This window comes from Littorina saxatilis, linkage group LG2 (assembly GCF_037325665.1).
Source record: "Littorina saxatilis isolate snail1 linkage group LG2, US_GU_Lsax_2.0, whole genome shotgun sequence".
In the NCBI taxonomy this organism is placed as follows: Eukaryota; Metazoa; Mollusca; class Gastropoda; order Littorinimorpha; family Littorinidae; genus Littorina; species Littorina saxatilis.
In genome coordinates this window covers 103,058,778-103,077,552 of record NC_090246.1, presented here as the reverse complement: position 1 = coordinate 103,077,552, position 18,775 = coordinate 103,058,778, and the positions used below count along the sequence as shown (strand labels likewise).

General features: G+C 45.1%; 1 protein-coding gene across 1 annotated transcript; it reads right to left on the bottom strand.

Moving 5' to 3' along the window:
* Positions 1–10,411: 10,411 nt before the first annotated feature.
* Positions 10,412–17,558, bottom strand: LOC138960400 (uncharacterized). Its single transcript, XM_070332301.1, has 2 exons — positions 13,208–17,558; positions 10,412–11,897 (listed from the first exon to the last, which is right to left on the bottom strand). The coding sequence occupies exons 1-2, from the start codon at positions 16,305–16,307 to the stop codon at positions 11,662–11,664; spliced, it is 3,336 nt and encodes a 1,111-aa protein (XP_070188402.1). The 5' UTR covers positions 16,308–17,558; the 3' UTR covers positions 10,412–11,661.
* Between the last annotated feature and the right edge of the window lie 1,217 nt (positions 17,559–18,775).

The window sequence follows — 18,775 nt, the reverse complement described above, 5'->3', positions numbered from 1 at the left end:
CTCCACAACACGAAGATGTTCATCCTGTAGCTAGTAACTTTAGCTACCCGCCAATGTATATTTAAGCACACAGAAATCACATGATGAATAAGAAAATCCTGTTTATATCCAGAGCAATGGGAGACACGTCTTGGCACTTCAGGAGAGGCTGAGTCCAGGGCTCAGAGAGAGAGAGAGAGAGAGAGACAGAGACAGAGAGAGAGAGACAGAGACAGAGAGAGAGACAGAGACAGAGACAGAAACAGAGAGAGAGAGACAGAGACAGAGAGAGAGAGGTTGTAGTCCACAAAGGCCTGAACGACGGTCACTCAGTGACAAAACGTCATCAGGATCTGCAGCCGCGTACTGAGGTGACCTCATATAGCTACTAGACTATCTTAGAAAGATGTGTGTGTGTGTGTGTGTGTGTGTGTGTGTGTGTGTGTGTGTGTGTGTGTGTGTGTGTGTGTGTGTGTGTGTGTGTGTGTGTGTGTGAGTGAGTGAGAGAGAGTGTTAGTGTAGTTGATGTCATTGGGTTTTGTCTGTGTGTGTGTTTTGCGGCGTGCATTTTTCTCTTCTCTGTCGCCGTGACTGAAAGACTGAAGCTATATTTTTTTTCACACAGAGTACGAACTTAGGCCCACATAAGCCATACTTTTTGATAACTATCCATCACTCCGTTCATCCAACCATACATCCTCAATAGGCTAAAAGAAACTCGAAACCAAAAATGTGGCAAAAAAACAAACCGCTTCACATACATTTCCTACACCTGCGGACCATAACTTAATTCTTCGCTGGACGCCGAGTTATTCCCCGTTGAGACGTTGAGCTGAGTGTCCATGGTTGGACGTGTCGGGGGTATGGTCAGCGTTGAGTGATTTGGTGGTGTCTTTTGGTGTAGGGGAGATTCAGCCATCGAATCAGGTCTCTTGCAAATGCCAACGAGTTCCACTGGTGTCAGGGGAGGGCGAAAAAGTAGGAAGTAGAGTGAAACCCCCCCTTCTTCTGCGTTCGTGGGCTGAAACTCCCTCGTACACTCGTTTTTTGCACGAGTGGAATTTTACGTGTATGACCGTTTTTACCCCGCCATTTAGGCAGCCATACGCCGCTTTCGGAGGAAGCATGCTGGGTATTTTCGTGTTTCTATAACCCACCGAACTCTGACATGGATGATTACAGGATCTTTTCCGTGCGCACTTGGTCTTGTGTTTGCGTGTACACACGAAGGGGGTCACTAGCAGGTCCGTCTGCACATAAGTTGACCTGGAAGATCGGAAAAATCTCCACTCTTAACCCACCAGGCGGCAGCGACCGGGATTCGAACTCACGATCTCCCGACTGATTAGGAGGCCGACGTCTTAACACCACGCCACTGTGCCCCGCGTCCCTGGAGGTCTTAACAGGTGGTTCCGCTGTAGCAGAGGGAAAGGCATGCACCATAAACCTGACCCGTTATATGCCGCTCAGCAATATGCCGCTCAGTTTAGTATCGCCGCAGCGCATCACCTACAAGGAACTTAGTCGATAAATATCGACAGGGGGCCGACAAATGGTTTAAATGGGAAATGTGTGTATATGGGTGTGGGTTTGAAACAAACAAACAAACCAACCCATGTGAACCCCGGGCCGCAGGCCTTCGATGTAGTGATTGAAAAAAAAGGATGTTCTCAAATGGTTCAATTCTCATTTGGTCTGATTCTCAAATGGTACCGGTATACTCCCCCCCCCCCTGGCCGCAGGCCTAGGAGTAAAATTTTATAGACACTGACCTTCTTCCCAGGGGTCATTGACCCAGTTTTAGCTATGAGAGGTGGTTCGCCCAGAGGCTGTAGAGTATACTGGGGCGGTCTCTTTGATGTCTTGAGAGGAAACTTGGCCAGGGTAGTACATGCACCAGAACTGGTGGACACCAAGGACAAACATGAAATCGAAGCAGTTTGCTTTCAGAGGGAACGGTCGTCAGCAACTCAAACTTCTCTGTTTTCTTTTTTTTTTAAATCTGACTTTCTTTGTGGCCCCCTGACTCCGCCCCCCTCCCTCTGTAAGGACCCCCCTCCACAAGGACCGATTTTTGTCAACATTTTAAAGGTCGCTAGAGAGGGGTTCCACTGTATGACCTAACCGCTACTGGCAGACGGCCTCAATCTTCACGCGCAAAGACGAGATTAATAGGTGCTCGGTTTTGGTATTTTGAATTACATTACATTAAACCTTTGTTGGGTTTCATGGTCATGGCAACAGCCATAATAATATTACATGATGTATAATATCATATTTCAGCATATGTGAATTACATGTCATCATACTAAACTGTCATACATTTTTATTCCTACATTATTCTGATTGATCACAACCAAACCTACTATCATTGGACACATCCAAATGCAAGCGCCTGTTCTTGACAATTTAGATCAGTGCAATTTCCTGGGTCGGGCTTTGCCACAGACACTCACGGTTTGGCCTGTAGGTAAAATGTACAATGTATTTTCTGATTTGTGCACAAAAGCTTTTTTTCTTTTTTCTTTTTTTTAACATAACAATGTTTAATGTCACTGTATGTTTAAAAGACCATGGTCATATTTGTAAAAAAAATGTTAAATTAGAAAATAAATAACATTTTGGTTCATGATTTTTCCTACACCTGTGCTAAAAATAAGAAATAAAAATGTCGGGTATATAAGTCACTCAAATACAGCTAGGTATGAATGGCTCGGTTTGAGTTTGTTGCAGTTGACCCTGCACAAAGCGACATATCATGTTTTTGTTGAACAATTTTGACGTCACCCCTCCCATAGGGTGACGTATTTCACAACTTCCTGTGTTACACAAACTCTGTGATGACCAATTTTGACGTCACCCCTCCCATAGGGTGACGGATTTCACAACTTTCTACAGATGAACAATTTTGACGTCACCCCTCCCATAGGGTGACGGATGTCACAACTTCCTGTGTACACAAACTGATGACGTATTTCACAACAAAATGGCGCTGCCCATGGTCAACCTCGAAACTATCCGTATAGAATGGGGGCGTCCTCGCCCCCATAAAAACTATACATACATATATGAACTCTCCCAAAACTGACGAAAAAGTTGCAACGTTGATGTATTTATGCTGTTCAATGCAATTTATCCAACAAACGAACTGTGTATCTTTTGTGATACTGAATGGTCTGTAAACACACACATTCTGCAAACACTGACTGACCTAAAACAAAACGGTCAGTCGTGAACAGGCCGTGTGCGTGTGTGTCAGAGTCACGGTGTGCGGTGTATGGTGTGCGCCGCCGCCGTGCGTGTGCGTGTGCGTCAGTGCGCACGGTTCGCGCGACATGTGTGTGCCAGTGTGTGTGTGTGTGTGTGTGGGTGTGTGCCGTGTTTGTGTGCGCGCGTGCGTGTGTGTGTGTGTGCATGTGTGTGGGTGTGTCTGTCTGTGTCTGTGCGGCGTGTGCCTGTGTGTGTGTGTGTGTGTCAGTGTGCGTGCGTGCGTGCGTGCCTGCGTGCGTGTGAGTGTATGTGTATGTGTGCCTTCTCGGCGGCTCATTTTTTCATGCATGAACGTCAGAAAGTGATCTGCACGTCAGCCCTTTTAAGTAACACAATGTGAAGCGGAGCAGAGTACCACCTTTACAAAAGCGCAGTGGATAAAACAAGTCGGTAACCTGTCAGTCACAAGCACTGCGGCAAAGGATGCATGAAGTTCGTGCATGCGTGCCTACACCTGTACACGTCGTCAATGTCCAATTAAAATCTCACTAAAGTTCATACTCGTCTGCCTCTACACGTTGGCGAAATTCAATTAAAGTCTCACTAAAGCCAAGGAAGGTTGTTCATGCCAATCAAAAATGGTTCTCGTCGAACAGCATACAATTTTAGCAGTGATTTTTTTCGGGGGTGGCCGCCAGTTCAAAGTGGTTGTGGCGTTGACGAAGAAAAGAAAAAAAAAGTTTCGCTTGCATCTTTTGTAATTTATTGTGTAGGTTTTTCTGTTGTTGTTGTTATTGTTGGTGGTGGTGGTGGTGATGGTAGCGGTGTTTTTGTTGTTGGCGGTAGTGTGTCAGTGTGTGTGTTTGTGAATGTGTGTGTGTGTGTATGCGAGTGTGTGCGCGCGAGCGTGTGTCACTGTGTGTGCTATGGTGTGTGTGTGTGTGTGTGTGTGCGTTTCTTAAGTCAGTATGAATATTTGTAAAATGATGCACTTATGCTAGAAGTTCATGATGCACTTTGGAAAAAAATATCAAAACAACTTTTGTCTCCAATATTATATACGATACCGATACATGCAAAGCTTAGCGGTGACATTAAAAGTAATTTTCTGCCGCTGATATAACGATTGAAGTCACCGAGACAAACTTTGTTCTTTAAATTCTCCTTCAGCTCCTAAGAGAAATGCAGAAAAGGGTAGAGAATGTATACGTGACGCCATTATTCGCAGTATGACGTATTCTCGAACTTAGTTTGACCTCAGAGAGGTTCAAGTAGTGACGTCTTGACTTGTTTGTTCGGTGTCGTTTGTCATTAAATTCCAGAAGTATTTACTCAGTATGCCACAGCATGAATTATGTTGTCGACCTCAACATGGTTGACGTTCGCTACGAGGTCATCAGAATGGAACTGCTACCTAGATACCGGCCGTCAAACATTTCTAATGCCCCCTGACACACACTCAACTCGATGACCCCTTTTGTGCTGACGTCAATCCTAGCGAACTTTGAACACGTTTGTGTCACCGATAAGCACTGCAGTAGACAGAACGAAAATCTGCCTACTTTGCTTTTAAGCCAGTCCCCCCCCCCCCCACCCCCACCCCCACCCCCACCACACCGCCCCCTCTCGATTTTCAAAGCACTTATTTTAAAATCATGAGCTGAGATAAAAACAGAGCATAGTTATAATGGTTTATTTGGACTTCTTGTTGGGTGCCAAACACGCGGACCATACCATATCTGCTCGCACACAATTATACTCTTCATGGTACCTTTCTGTTATTTTCACATAAGCTTACCATGCAGATTCCTTTTTTGAACACTGATCATGGATATCATTATTATATCAGTGGTGTCGAAGGGTTAATGGGGAATAATCAATTTGACTTGACTTGTTGAATGTCGATGATTGTCGCCCTTTGACCAATGTTTCCAACAATGGAAGTTCGTGGTCCACCCCTCTCTCTCTCTTTAACTCAGTTTCTCTATGGTTTTTAATATGCTTTTTCAAGTTTTGGTATTTTAACCCCCCAAAATATGTAAAATATTCCCCAATATTTCACACACATACACACTTTTCTCTCTTTCTCCCTCTCACACTGACACGTGACTTACACACACACGCACCGCACACACACACACACACACACACACCCACACACACACATGCACACACACACACACACACACACACACACACACACACACACACCCACACACACACACACACACACACACACACACACACACACACACACATATTGAATGCGCGCACACACTCTCTTACGCACAGTTGATACAGCATTAAAACACACGTACTTTATTCCTGACTATTGTGAATGGATGTCAATTCCACGAGTCAGTTGTCTAAGTTCAATTCACATTACAATCAGACAAACTGTCAACAACAACAATCTGCCCCTTCGGGAGTCGAGTCCACTTTTGCTAATAAAAAAAACCAAGCTTAAAGCCACCCCACAACATTCCTTTCGGTTGAAAATGGTTTCCAGCTATACTACCCGTCATACAAACAAACAAAACAAAAACCAGGAAGATATGTTTAAGTGTAGATCTTTGTGATGAGACAAGCCGGGTTTTTCCGTGTAACATGCCCCTAATGGCTTTGCCGTGAGGGCGTAAAACTTACATTTTCTTCCTCTTGTGATGAGACAGTTTATTGTACAACCAGTAATTGACTGGAAAGGCCATCTATTCCCCTACTATATTTAAAATACAACAACACCAGATTGAAACCAACCGTTAACGCACACACACCCCAAAGTCAAATTCACAAAAGCAAGGTTCCCGCGTTAAAATCGACACAAAATCAGAACAGCTAAAGTTGTGTATATCATTGGAAAGAACAATAAAAATGTGTATTCAAAACAGTCATTTTTCTTCACCTATCTTCTCCAACAATGAAGTTATGGCATACTTGTGTCATTCCTCTCAGAAGTCATCATCGGCTGATTTTGAAGCCGTTTTAGCGGGTAATGAGACAAAAAAACAATATATTTCACAAACTCCTCAACGCAGGGCTCCATTGTCCAGACACTACCTCATATAAAATAAATCTGTTTGCTGAATATTGTTGGGGAATGGATGGACTTTCTAGTCATAAAACTGGTGTGGTTTTTTTATGTTGATTTTAACAACAAACAGCCTCATTACAAAGATCTGCACTTTGTTTGGCTCGGTTTTTTTATGACGGGTAGTATAAGACATGTATATATGATGACGGCTGTGAACCCTAGATGATGGTAGACAAGAATGAGTCACGATATTGTTTTTGTCTTCAAATGTTAAAAAGACGAAACAAAAGACGAAACAAAAGACGGATTCAATGGTGGCATGGACAACACTAAAACTAATTCAGTCCTCAAACATGGAATGTGTATCATAACCTACAAGTACGATTTTAAAGTCAGATGGTTGCAAATTATGTCACTCTTCTTACATCTATTCGTTTGTTTGTTTGTTTGTTTGTTTGTTTGTTTGTTTGTTTGTTTGTTTGTTTGTTTGTTTGTTTGTTTGTTTGTTTGTTTGTTTGTTTGTTTGTTTGTTTGTTTGCTTGTTTTTTTCTTTCTTTCTTTCTGTCTGTCTGTGTTGGCATATCAGTTATCTTGTTGGTGTTTGTTGAAAGATGTAGACAGATGTAATCAGCTCATCTCGGTTGACGAGCTATTTCTTTGCATGCAGTTTTCTCCCTTGCAACGTATCTGCTTCACATATGGGACCAAAATGGAATGTTTAATCCAATGCAACGCTCCGCATTCACAAGAACTTCAGTCGACCAATCGGTCTTTCAAGTGGACCATGGAGATACACAACAGACCAGTAGTCATGACAATGGAGATACACCACAGACCGGTAGTTATGACAATGGAGATACACCACAGACCGGTAGTCATGACAATGGAGATACACGACGGGCGCAGTGGCGTGGTGGTAAGACGTCGGCCTCCTAATCGGGAGGTCATGAGTTCGAATCCCGGTCGCTGCCGCCTGGTGGGTTAAGAGTGGAGATTTTTCCGATCTCCCAGGTCAACTTATGTACAGACCTGCTAGTGACTTCACCCCCTTCGTGTGTACACGCAAGCACAAGACCAAGTGCGCACGGAAAAGATCCTGTAATCCATGTCAGAGTTCGGTGGGTTATGGAAACACGAAAATACCCAGCATGCCTACTCAACGAAAGCGGAGTGAGCTGACTATGCTCTCAGAGTATAGTGTGGGGAACCCAAATGGGCAGACGAGCTCACACGTAACCAGAAACATTCTGGAACGCTGAAGAAGAAGAAAAGAAGGAGATACACAACAGACCAGTAGTTATGACAATGGAGATACACAACAGACCAGTAGTCATGACAATGGAGATACACCACAGACCAGTAGTCATGACAATGGAGATACACCACAGACCAGTAGTCATGACAATGGAGATACACCACAGACCGGTAGTCATGACAATGGAGATACACCACAGACCGGTAGTTATGACAATGGAGATACACCACAGACCGGTAGTCATGACAATGGAGATACACCACAGACCGGTAGTCATGACAATGGAGATACACAACAGACCGGTAGTCATGACAATGGAGATACACCACAGACCGGTAGTCATGACAATGGAGATACACAACAGACCGGTAGTCATGACAATGGAGATACACAACAGACCGGTAGTCATGACAATGGAGATACACAACAGACCGGTAGTCATGACAATGGAGATACACCACAGACCAGTAGTCATGACAATGGAGATACACCACAGACCAGTAGTCATGACAATGGAGATACACCACAGACCGGTAGTCATGACAATGGAGATACACCACAGACCGGTAGTCATGACAATGGAGATACACAACAGACCGGTAGTCATGACAATGGAGATACACAACAGACCGGTGGTCATGACAAAATGAGCACTCCGCAACGCTCCGCATTCACAAGAACTTCAGTCGACCAATCGGTCTTTCAAGTGGACCATGGAGATACACAACAGACCAGTAGTCATGACAATGGAGATACACCACACACCGGTAGTCATGACAATGGAGATACACAACAGACCAGTAGTCATGACAATGGAGATACACAACAGACCGGTAGTCATGACAATGTAGATACACCACAGACCAGTAGTTATGACAATGGAGATACACCACAGACCGGTAGTCATGACAATGGAGATACACAACAGACCGGTAGTCATGACAATGGAGATACACAACAGACCGGTAGTCATGACAATGGAGATACACAACAGACCGGTAGTCATGACAATGGAGATACACCACAGACCGGTAGTCATGACAATGGAGATACACCACAGACCGGTAGTCATGACAATGTAGATACACCAATTTTCAGATTTTTAATGACCAAAGTCATTAATTAATTTTTAAGCCACCAAGCTGAAATGCAATACCGAACCCCGGGCTTCGTCGAAGATTACTTGACCAAAATTTCAACCAATTTGGTTGAAAAATGAGGGCGTGACAGTGCCGCCTCAACTTTCACGAAAAGCCGGATATGACGTCATCAAAGACATTTATCAAAAAAATGAAAAAAACGTTCGGGGATTTCATACCCAGGAACTCTCATGTCAAATTTCATAAAGATCGGTCCAGTAGTTTAGTCTGAATCGCTCTACACACACACACACACAGACACACAGACACACACACACACGCACATACACCACGACCCTCGTTTCGATTCCCCCTCGATGTTAAAATATTTAGTCAAAACTTGACTAAATATAACAAGTCGCGTTAGGCGAAAATACAACATTTAGTCAAGTAGCTGTCGAACTCACAGAATGAAACTGAACGCAATGCAATTTTTCAGCAAGACCGTATACTCATAGCATCGTCAGTCCACCGTTCAGGCAGTGAAATTGACAAGAAGAGCGGTTTAGTAGTTGCGCTGAGAAGGATAGCACGCTTTTCTATACCTCTCTTCGTTTTAACTTCCTGAGCGTGTTTTTAATCCAAACATATCATATCTATATGTTTTTGGAATCAGGAACCGACAAGGAATAAGATGAAAGTGTTTTTAAATTGATTTGAAAAATTAAATTTTGATAATAATTTTTATATTTTTAATTTTCAGAGCTTGTTTTTAATTCAAATATAACATATTTATATGTTTTTGGAATCAGAAAATAATGGAGAATAAGATAAACGTAAATTTGGATCGTTTTATAATTTTTTATTTTTTTTTACAATTTTCAGATTTTTAATGACCAAAGTCATTAATTAATTTTTAAGCCATCACGCTGAAATGCAATACCGAAGTCCGGGCTTCGTCGAAGACTACTTGACCAAAATTTCAACCAATTTGGTTGAAAAATGAGAGCGTGACAGTGCCGCCTCAACTTTCACGAAAAGGCGGATATGACGTCATCAAAGACATTTATCGAAAAAATGAGAAAAACGTTCGGGGATATCAATCCCAGGAACTCTCATGTAAAATTTCATAAAGATCGGCCCAGTAGTTTGGTCTGAATCGCTCTACACGCACGCACGCACGCACGCACGCACGCACGCACACACACACACACACACACACACACACACACACATACACCACGACCCTCGTTTCGATTCCCCCTCGATGTTAAAATATTTAGTCAAAACTTGACTAAATATAAAAAGCACGGACCACAAACACATGACGTCGAGTGAAAGCGACTTGGTGCACCGCATCCACACGCACGACTGAAATCACTCGGCTGAAAAATAGCACAGATAAAGTGTGTACATTTCTCATTATTACTTGAACTGTCCAGGGCCGGACTACCGGGGGGGTTATGGGGGTTGCGCAACCCCCCCCCTAGCCTAAACATGTACCTTACTTATTTAATTTTTTTTTTTATTATTGCTTATTTTATGCCGTTTTATGCAAGGAGCGACCATTTTCTTATCTCAGAATATGACCTACCCGTCAGCTTCAGGGGGCTTCGCCCCCTGACCCCCACAACGAGGGGGGGGTTCTAGGGTTTCCGGACCCCCCCAGCCAAAAAATAAAAATATTGAATGAGGTATGCATTTCTTTATTTTACATTGAGTTTCAATTTTTGGGGTATTAATCAGTGACAAAATCTGCTGCCTGAAACTGGTAATGATCATCCTCAGAATGCACCAGATTGCACCATTTTGCATCCTTTTTTCAAAATTTTCCGGGGGGGCATGCCCCCGGACCCCCCTAGCAAGCTAGGCGCTTCGCGCCGTCGGCTCGGCGCTTTGCGCCTTCACACCCATATCTTCACAATATACTTTTGAAAAAACCCAGTCATAAAATGAACTGATCCGCCCCTGCCGCCAGGGGGGACATCCCCCTGGGCCACCACTGGCAACCCCCCCCCTCCTCTTCGCCTAGTCCGGCCCTGCTGTCGGCACTGTTTCGACTTATTATTGTCGAAAGTGAACGGGCAGTGAGGCTAATGCGGGAAGATAAAGCATCATCTACTAGAGGAAATCTCGTGGATCTGCCTGTTCTGCACTGATGAACAAAGCTAGGACGCAGACCACGATGGTAATTACAAACTATTTACACCCACGAAGAAGCAACACAGAACTGGCCTTTCAACGTTTATAATCCGGCCTTGTAACATGTTATTTTGTTTGGTGCTCCGTTTACTGGCCTTTCAAAGTTTATAATCCGGCCTTGTAACATGTTATTTTGTTTGGTGCTCTGTTTACTGGCCTTTCAAAGTTTATAATCCGGCCTTGTAACATGTTATTTTGTTTGGTGCTCCGTTTACTGGCCTTTCAACGTTTATAATCCGGCCTTGTAACATGTTATTTTGTTTGGTGCTCCGTTTACTGGCCTTTCAACGTTTATAATCCGGCCTTGTAACATGTTATTTTGTTTGGTGCTCCGTTTACTGGCCTTTCAAAGTTTATAATCCGGCCTTGTAACATGTTATTTTGTTTGGTGCTCCGTTTACTGGCCTTTCAAAGTTTATAATCCGGCCTTGTAACATGTTATTTTGTTTGGTGCTCCGTTTACTGGCCTTTCAACGTTTATAATCCGGCCTTGTAACATGTTATTTTGTTTGGTGCTCTGTTTACTGGCCTTTCAAAGTTTATAATCCGGCCTTGTAACATGTTATTTTGTTTGGTGCTCTGTTTACTGGCCTAAGACTCCTTGCTAAAGAGGTATCGACGTCACGTTTTCGAAGGTTATCAAAGCAACATCGAAAGCCAAACATCACAGGAAAACGTATTGTGAACTCTGTCTGTGACTACTCAAGGTGAATGTGCTGCCTTGAATTATATACGACGCTGATGGAGAGTTCTTTGGCGTGGACTGTGGCTACTTTTTGCCTGGACTGAGGCTACTCTTTGGCTGGACTGGGGCTACTCCTTCGCATGGACTGGGGTTACTCCTTTGGCTGGACTGGGGTTACTCCTTCGCATGGACTGGGGTTTCTCTTTTGGCTGGACTGGGGCTACTCTTTCTCCTGGACTGGGGCAGGGGAGCTGCCTTGACTGGTCTTCCTCTTGGAGCTGAAGAGGCCGGCGAGCACAGAGGCCGCCACGCCGCCTGGCTTGGCCTCGGAGGCCGGGTTAGGCGAGAGAGGGGAGCGGGGTTGGGCCTTGGGCGATGGCATTGCCCCCTTGCTCAAACCTCTGGTGAGTATGTGGATGCCGCGTAGCTTGGACCACTTCTTGCCACCAAACAGGGCTGGTGGACAAAACAGAGCAGAGCAAAGTCATTCTTTGTACTGCTTGAAGAGTAAAGCTATTGATACAAAGCTACATCCAGAGGGCCTTGTGTACAACAAATAACAACAACAAACAGAACGCACATCTTTCCGATTAAGATAATGTGGTTCAATTTATACATAGTTGCCTTTTTCACCATTACAAAATGCATACCAAATAAAACATCACTAACTTTCAAAACAATCTTAATTTCTAAAGTACGAAAAATAAATTCTTCAATAAACTTCCAGAATTTGTATACAACCGGGCATTCAAAAAAGAAGTGTTCAATGAAATCAGTTACATCACAACAGTAATTACATTTATTAGTTTCCGTTACTTTCATTTTACACAGGATATTGTTGGTCGGATAAATGTTGTTCATAATTTTCCAGTGTAAAACTCGTAATCTAGTCTCTTGTGTTGACTGATAGGCAACTATCCAAGATCGTTCATCAATTTCTACATTAAACTTTCTCTTCCAAAATCCTCCGGAACATGGTACATCTGTTTTCATATCAATAATCTCTTTCCTATATTCTCTGGCACTTAACACATTTTTGCCGTTAAACAGTGGTAAGGTAATACAAACATCATCAGTCATATTTACAACATTTTTCCTCATAAATAATGACACAGCAGCTTTTACAACATTATATTCAAGAATTCGGTTTGGCGAATATCCAATCAAATCACATATATCTTGATATGATAATATGTCTCCCGAACGTACAATGTCAGTTAATACCAATACACCTCGTTGTATCCAACTTTTAAAAAATAAAACTTTGCCACTATAGGTTATGCATGCATTATTCCATAATAAAGTCGGCCCGACTGTCCCACGATCGTAGTGGTTATTATCCAGCCAATATTTTAATACTGCTTTCCAAAAGTGTGATTTCACTAGAACAGCTTGGTAATGATCATAATTCATTTGAGTGCTTGACCTTTAAAACTGGATGTCACAGACCTTAGCATACAATACAGATTCTGCCTGCGATCTGCCCTTGCGCTGCCATTGGCTTAATTACATACGCTTGTTGGATTCATCCCAAAGGGACAGTGGCCCCGCCCCCGCCCCGACTCTCTCTCTCTCTCTCTCTCTCTCTCTCTCTCTCTCGCTTTGTTCACCGGGCTCCGCACGAGCTCTGTCAGATCATCTCTTTCTCTCTACGACACACACACACACACATACACACACACACACACACACACACACACACACACATACACACACACACACACCACATTCACTCCTTACTTTTCCATTACATACTCTCTTCTTACCTAATTTCTTGATGGCTGGTGGTGGTTTAGGTCGAGGTGGAGTCGGAGGCTTGGGCTTGACAGCCATCTTCCTGAAGGAAGGCGTCTTGTGCTCGGCGTAAATGTCGAACAGTTTGGGCAGAGTGTCCCGCACAGAGCTTGGTCTGGTCACGCTTCTTGCCGGCGGGTAGACGATACTCGTAGGCTGATCCATGGTGAACGTCGTGATATTGGGAATGGAGGTCGAACGCTTCCACTGAGGCAACACATCTCTTTGGTCTCCGTCTCCCGTGATGACAGTGTCGTTCAAGGCCCTGCCATGCTCTCGCGACGTTGTTTTGGGAGGCAGGTAAAGGCCATTTTGCATGGGGAGAGCCTGATAAGAGATCTTACACGCTCCATTGGATGAGTGATAGGGGTCGTTGTTCATGCGAGTTCGCTCGTGAGAGGTTTTACACTCTCTGCGTGCGATGTGCGGTGTGGGAGTCCGACCATGTGCGTCGGTCATGAAGGTGTGAGACAGGGACACTTTGGCCGACTGGTGCCGCGCGTGCTGAGGGAGATAGTTTAGACCTCGCTGGAAGGACCCGTGCTGTTGAGGGAAGACGTGGACAGAGCGGCCGTTCTGCACGGGGTAGGCTGGAGCACATTGTCGCGCCTCGTTCAGCTGTGGTTGGTTCCAGCCCCGTTCCTCTGTTCTGTGTGATACAGGGGGGCCTTTAGCTGACTGGCACAATCTGTGTGATACAGGGGGGCCTTTAGCTGACTGGCACAATCTGCGGTAGGGCTGCTTGTTGCCATCTCTTCTGTCTGTTGGCGTGAGCACGGCAGTTTTGGGGGCACAGTGTCTGACTTTGCTGTGAGGAACAGTGTTCTCAGCTTGTGTGTCCTTTCTGAAGAGCTTATCGGCTGCTAGGGAAGATTGGTTCAGTTTGTGGTGCAGCATATCGCTTACGGCGTGCGAAATAGCTGTGTTGGGTGAAAAGGATACCTTGGCGGGATGACACGCCTTTGCTTTGGGCGTGGAGAAGGAGACTTGGGCAGAACGGGGTGACTTCGCTGTTGGGGCCAAGGGTAAAATGTGGGCAGAATGCGATGACTTGTCTTTTGGACGCGAAAAAGATACGTGGACAGAGTGGGGTGACTTCTCTGTCGCGGGCAAGAAGGATATTTGAACAGAGTGGGGTGAGCCTGCTGTTGGAGGCGAGAAGGACACTTGGATAGAATGCGACGACTTGAAGTGCGGGACTGTCTCTGATGCCCATTTATCAGTTCGCATCATCGAGGGAGACATTTGAACAGGCTCCTCCTCTGCGGGGCGTTCCAGATGGTCGTCGGTGTGTGTCGGATCGTTGTCGGTGTGTGTCGGGTCGTTGTTGTCGTTGTGTACCTGGTCGTTGTCGTTGGGCTCCAGGTTCTTCGCAGCTTGCTCGTCATCCTGCTGGGTCATGGCGCCATGCTTCGCAGAATGGCACGCTCTGAGATGCTTCGCTTTGCTCGCATCCCCTTCATCCCAACTCTGCAGAGTGCTGTTCACAACAGGTTTGTCGATGCTGACAGGGACAGTGCGTGCTTTGGTAGGAGAGCGAACTTTACGGTCTCGCATACTGCTAAGGCCTCCTTCTTCAGTTTTCAGCAGCACGGGGGCACGTTCGCGTGAATGACTCGCTTTTCGTCGTGGAGATTTGTTCACTGACAGTTTACCGTCTTTTGGGAATTCATCAGCTACTTTGGCAGAGTGGGTTGCAGTTTGGCTTTGCGCATTGTTCAACTCTTGTTGGTTCTTATTGAGTAATGTAGGAGACACTTGCGGTGACTGATCCGCTTCAGAAATCCTTTTGTCAGAATGGCACATGTTTTTGTGTTGCTGATCACTATCCTCTTTTTTATTCAATGAACGCACCGCAGGAGACGCATCCGTCGAGCGGTCTGCTTTGGGGTGTCTCACATCGTTCAAATCCAAGTTGCTTAAAGTTCCAAGGGGCACAGTAGGTAGCTGGTCAGAATGACTTGGGTCACGGTGTTGAATAGCACCGCTCAGACCTCCTTCGTTCGCTCCATTAACTCCACGAGACGGTTGCCCCGGGTGGCATGCCTTCTGCTGCGATAAATCGTTCAAACTCGCATTGGTACTTTTCTGGGGTACGGCAGACGTCTTTGGTTTTGAAATATCTTCCGAACTCCCCTTGCTTTTTGTACTGCGTCTAGGAGACGCCTTCTGCTGTTGTAACTCGCCCGAACTTCCTTTGGTCCTTCTCTGAGGCACACGACACGCCTCCGTCGATGGTCGAGCATCGGGACTTTGGGCGGCCTGCCTCTTTCTGGCTGGGTCAGGTATGGAGCATTTTGCTGGTTCGTCGAAAACATCCGGGTACAATTCCAGATCGCCGCTTGTCGTCCGCCTAGGAGATTGCGCAGATCCAGCGTGATTCAGCACATGATGGCCTTCAGTTGAGGTGACGCGTGTGGCAGGCGTCGCTGAGGTGGTTTTGGGTCTGCTGACGACACCGGGGCTGTCTGGGACCGTCTGAGGCTGTGATATGAACGGGATCGTTCTCAAAATATTTTGGATCTTGGTCACGTTGATGACGTTGTTAATCGTCTTACCGGCGTTATTGAAATGACTGATGATGACACGCAAACAGTTGTAGTGGCCCAGCATGGCTGCTCGCATCGCTGGCGTCACGCCTTCCTTGTCCGGAACCTCCACGTTCAGCTCGTGTTTAGTAAGCTCTTTCAGCAGCTCCTTCACGATCTCGACCTTGTCCAGGTCCACGGCGATCCACAAGGCCGTGTGGCCGGTCGTGTTCTTGTTGTTGATGTTGAGGTCCACGTCGGCGTGTCGCAGCAGCAGGAGGAAGTCTGGGTAGGGAGACACAGTGCACGCCCACATCAAGGCGTTCCGCTCCCGGGAGTCTTCCGTGCTGACCAGTGCACCGGACCTGAGGAGGAGGCGGAGGATGTTGGCTCGCACCCTGGGGTCCTCCAGAAACAGGGCACGGATGAGTGGTGTCTGACCAGCCTCGTCCTGACAGTTGACGTCAGCCCCCATCTGCAGCAGGAGTTTTGTCTGTGTATAACGTGCTGAGGACACGGCTTTCAACAGCGCTTGGTCTGCCATGGTTCCTTGTCTGTCTTTCTTACTTCACATAGAATGATGTTTCTATCAGCACCACAGCCAGCACCACAAACGGATAGCACAGTTAGTATTAGAGAAAGACTGGAGTCTGTATCACAGAAAGATTATGCAGTCTGAATCACAGAAAGATTGCAGTCTGTATCACAGAAAGATTATGCAGTCTAAATCACAGAAAGATTGCAGTCTGTATCACAGAAAGATTATGCAGTCTGAATCACAGAAAGATTGCAGTCTGTATCACAAAAAGATTGCAGTCAGTATCACAGAAAAATGTCAGTCTGAATCACAGAAAGATTGCAGTCAGTATCACATAAAGGATTCGCAGTCAGCATCACAGACATATTGCAGTCAGTATCACATAAAAAATTCGCAGTCAGCATCAAAGAAAAACGGTTGTAGTCGTCAGCACCACAGAAGAATGGCAAAGCCAGGATCACAGAAAGACGGTAATCAGTGTGTTTTTTCACCACTTCCAGAAAGACTGCTACTGCCAGTTATGAAGAAAAAAAATGTAAGATCTGAATAATCCGAAAGTCGTGTTTTCACACAGGACCGTGATAATGAACATTGTCCTGCGCAGGTTCCGCCAATCGAAAAGTTGTACAGAACCGCTTCATCGTTTAGCCTGTCATTCAACTGCCGAACAAACCACCATCGTTGACACTTTTTATTTCTTGAAGAATTGTAGCATCACACTGTTGAACTACAAATGCACAGTTTACACCTCCGAAAGGTTTTCCCGTAAATAATGTCTCTGAAACTTGACAGAGTCCCACAAAATTCTCCTACGCACAATAGCATTTTCTTGCTCATTTGAAGGCAGAATCCAACGGCTAATCCACCCCAGCTTTATAAACCTGCGTTTAGAAGTAGGCTAAAGACACTTTCTGCGTGAAGATGACTGTTAGTGTTGACACCCTTGGAACCAGGATCGTTGTATCATAGGGAGGGATTAAGAAAGACTCCAATAGCTGTTAAAGACCGGACCGTTAACGCCATAGACACCAAAGCCCTGTGACCTGCTCTACCTACCTGGCCAGCAAACCAAGACGAGTCTTTGACTCTGGACAATGGCAGATGAGACTGAATGGCAACAATCAAGCACCCTTAGAGATTCGCAAAAGGCACCATATGGGTCTTCGTTGCAGCTGAGTATAATATTCATCGATCATAGTTGTGAGACTTCAGCCCGACTTGTCATGCCTATTTCTTCAAAGATGTCACTTTCTGACACGGTAGTCGCGACGGCTCTGCTATTAACCCAAGAGTGCTTGTGAAAGAATGCCGCAGTTTTCTTTCTTCCATTTAAATCCCCTTTAACTGTCAGCAGTATTCATTCAGATTTAAATCACGACAGCGCACGTGAATGGCGGGCGTCTGTGGGTCGATAGTCAATGTTTCTATTGACTTTGTTATTGCCAGGCGCAAGCCAGACACACGTCTGGCACAAGCAGTTTTCCCGTAATCCTCTGATTGTTAAAGCCGCTAAACATAAAGAGTGAATTGCAAAACGGTAGCCGTCAAGAGTCCTTATTTCTACCGCTATTCAGCGCTGTTTTGTGCAGTCTGTTTAGTGTCATATGATGATATGTCCTGAGATTTCGAATAAGGGTGTGTCATGTTTTCACTCCTGTGTGACGTTCCCAAAGGCAAAATAAATGTAACAGGTTGTTTTTTTTAGGGATTGACAGCCGTCCACTTTGTTACTCGTGTCATTAAAGTAAATATGGTATGTGCTTTTTATGAGAACATAATAAGATAAACATGTTTTTGTGATCAGAATGTTTGCGCAGGTAACATTTAAATCGCTTCCAAACTTGCACTCTGTGTGTGTGGGTGTATGCGTGTGTGTGTATGTGTGTGTGTGTGTGTGTGTGTGTATGTGCGTGTGAAAGTGTGTGTGTATGTGAGAGAGAGAGAGAGTGTGTGTGTGTGTGTGTGTGTGTGTGTGTGTGTGTGTGTTTATGTGTGTGTGTGTGTGTGTGTGAGTGTGTGTGTGTATTAGTGTTTGCGCGAGTCCTGGATAAGAACATTTACCAGACAAAGGCGTATGCCAGCGAAGCGTCAAAACCCTGATCTCCAAACTTGAAAGCCTAAAGGTAATTTCTGTTTAAATGCACTCTACTGACTTTAGAGATCAACGTGTTTGCCATGGATACAAATCAGAGTTATGTCCCAAAGATTGTGAATGATACATCTATACACGTTTCTTTGAATGTTGTGTATGTGTGTGTATGTTTGACGGTGTGTGTGGGTTTTTTATGCCTGCATGCGTGTGTGTGTGGGTGTATGTATGTGCGTGTGAATGTCTGTTTCTGTCGTATATATGAGCGTGCGTTTGTGCGACAGGAGAGGCCAGGAGGAGGGGGAGAACAATCAGAGTTTAGAGAGAAAATCATGCCAGAAACAAAGAACCAATACAGTAGTTCGACCGTTAGAAACGAAACTGA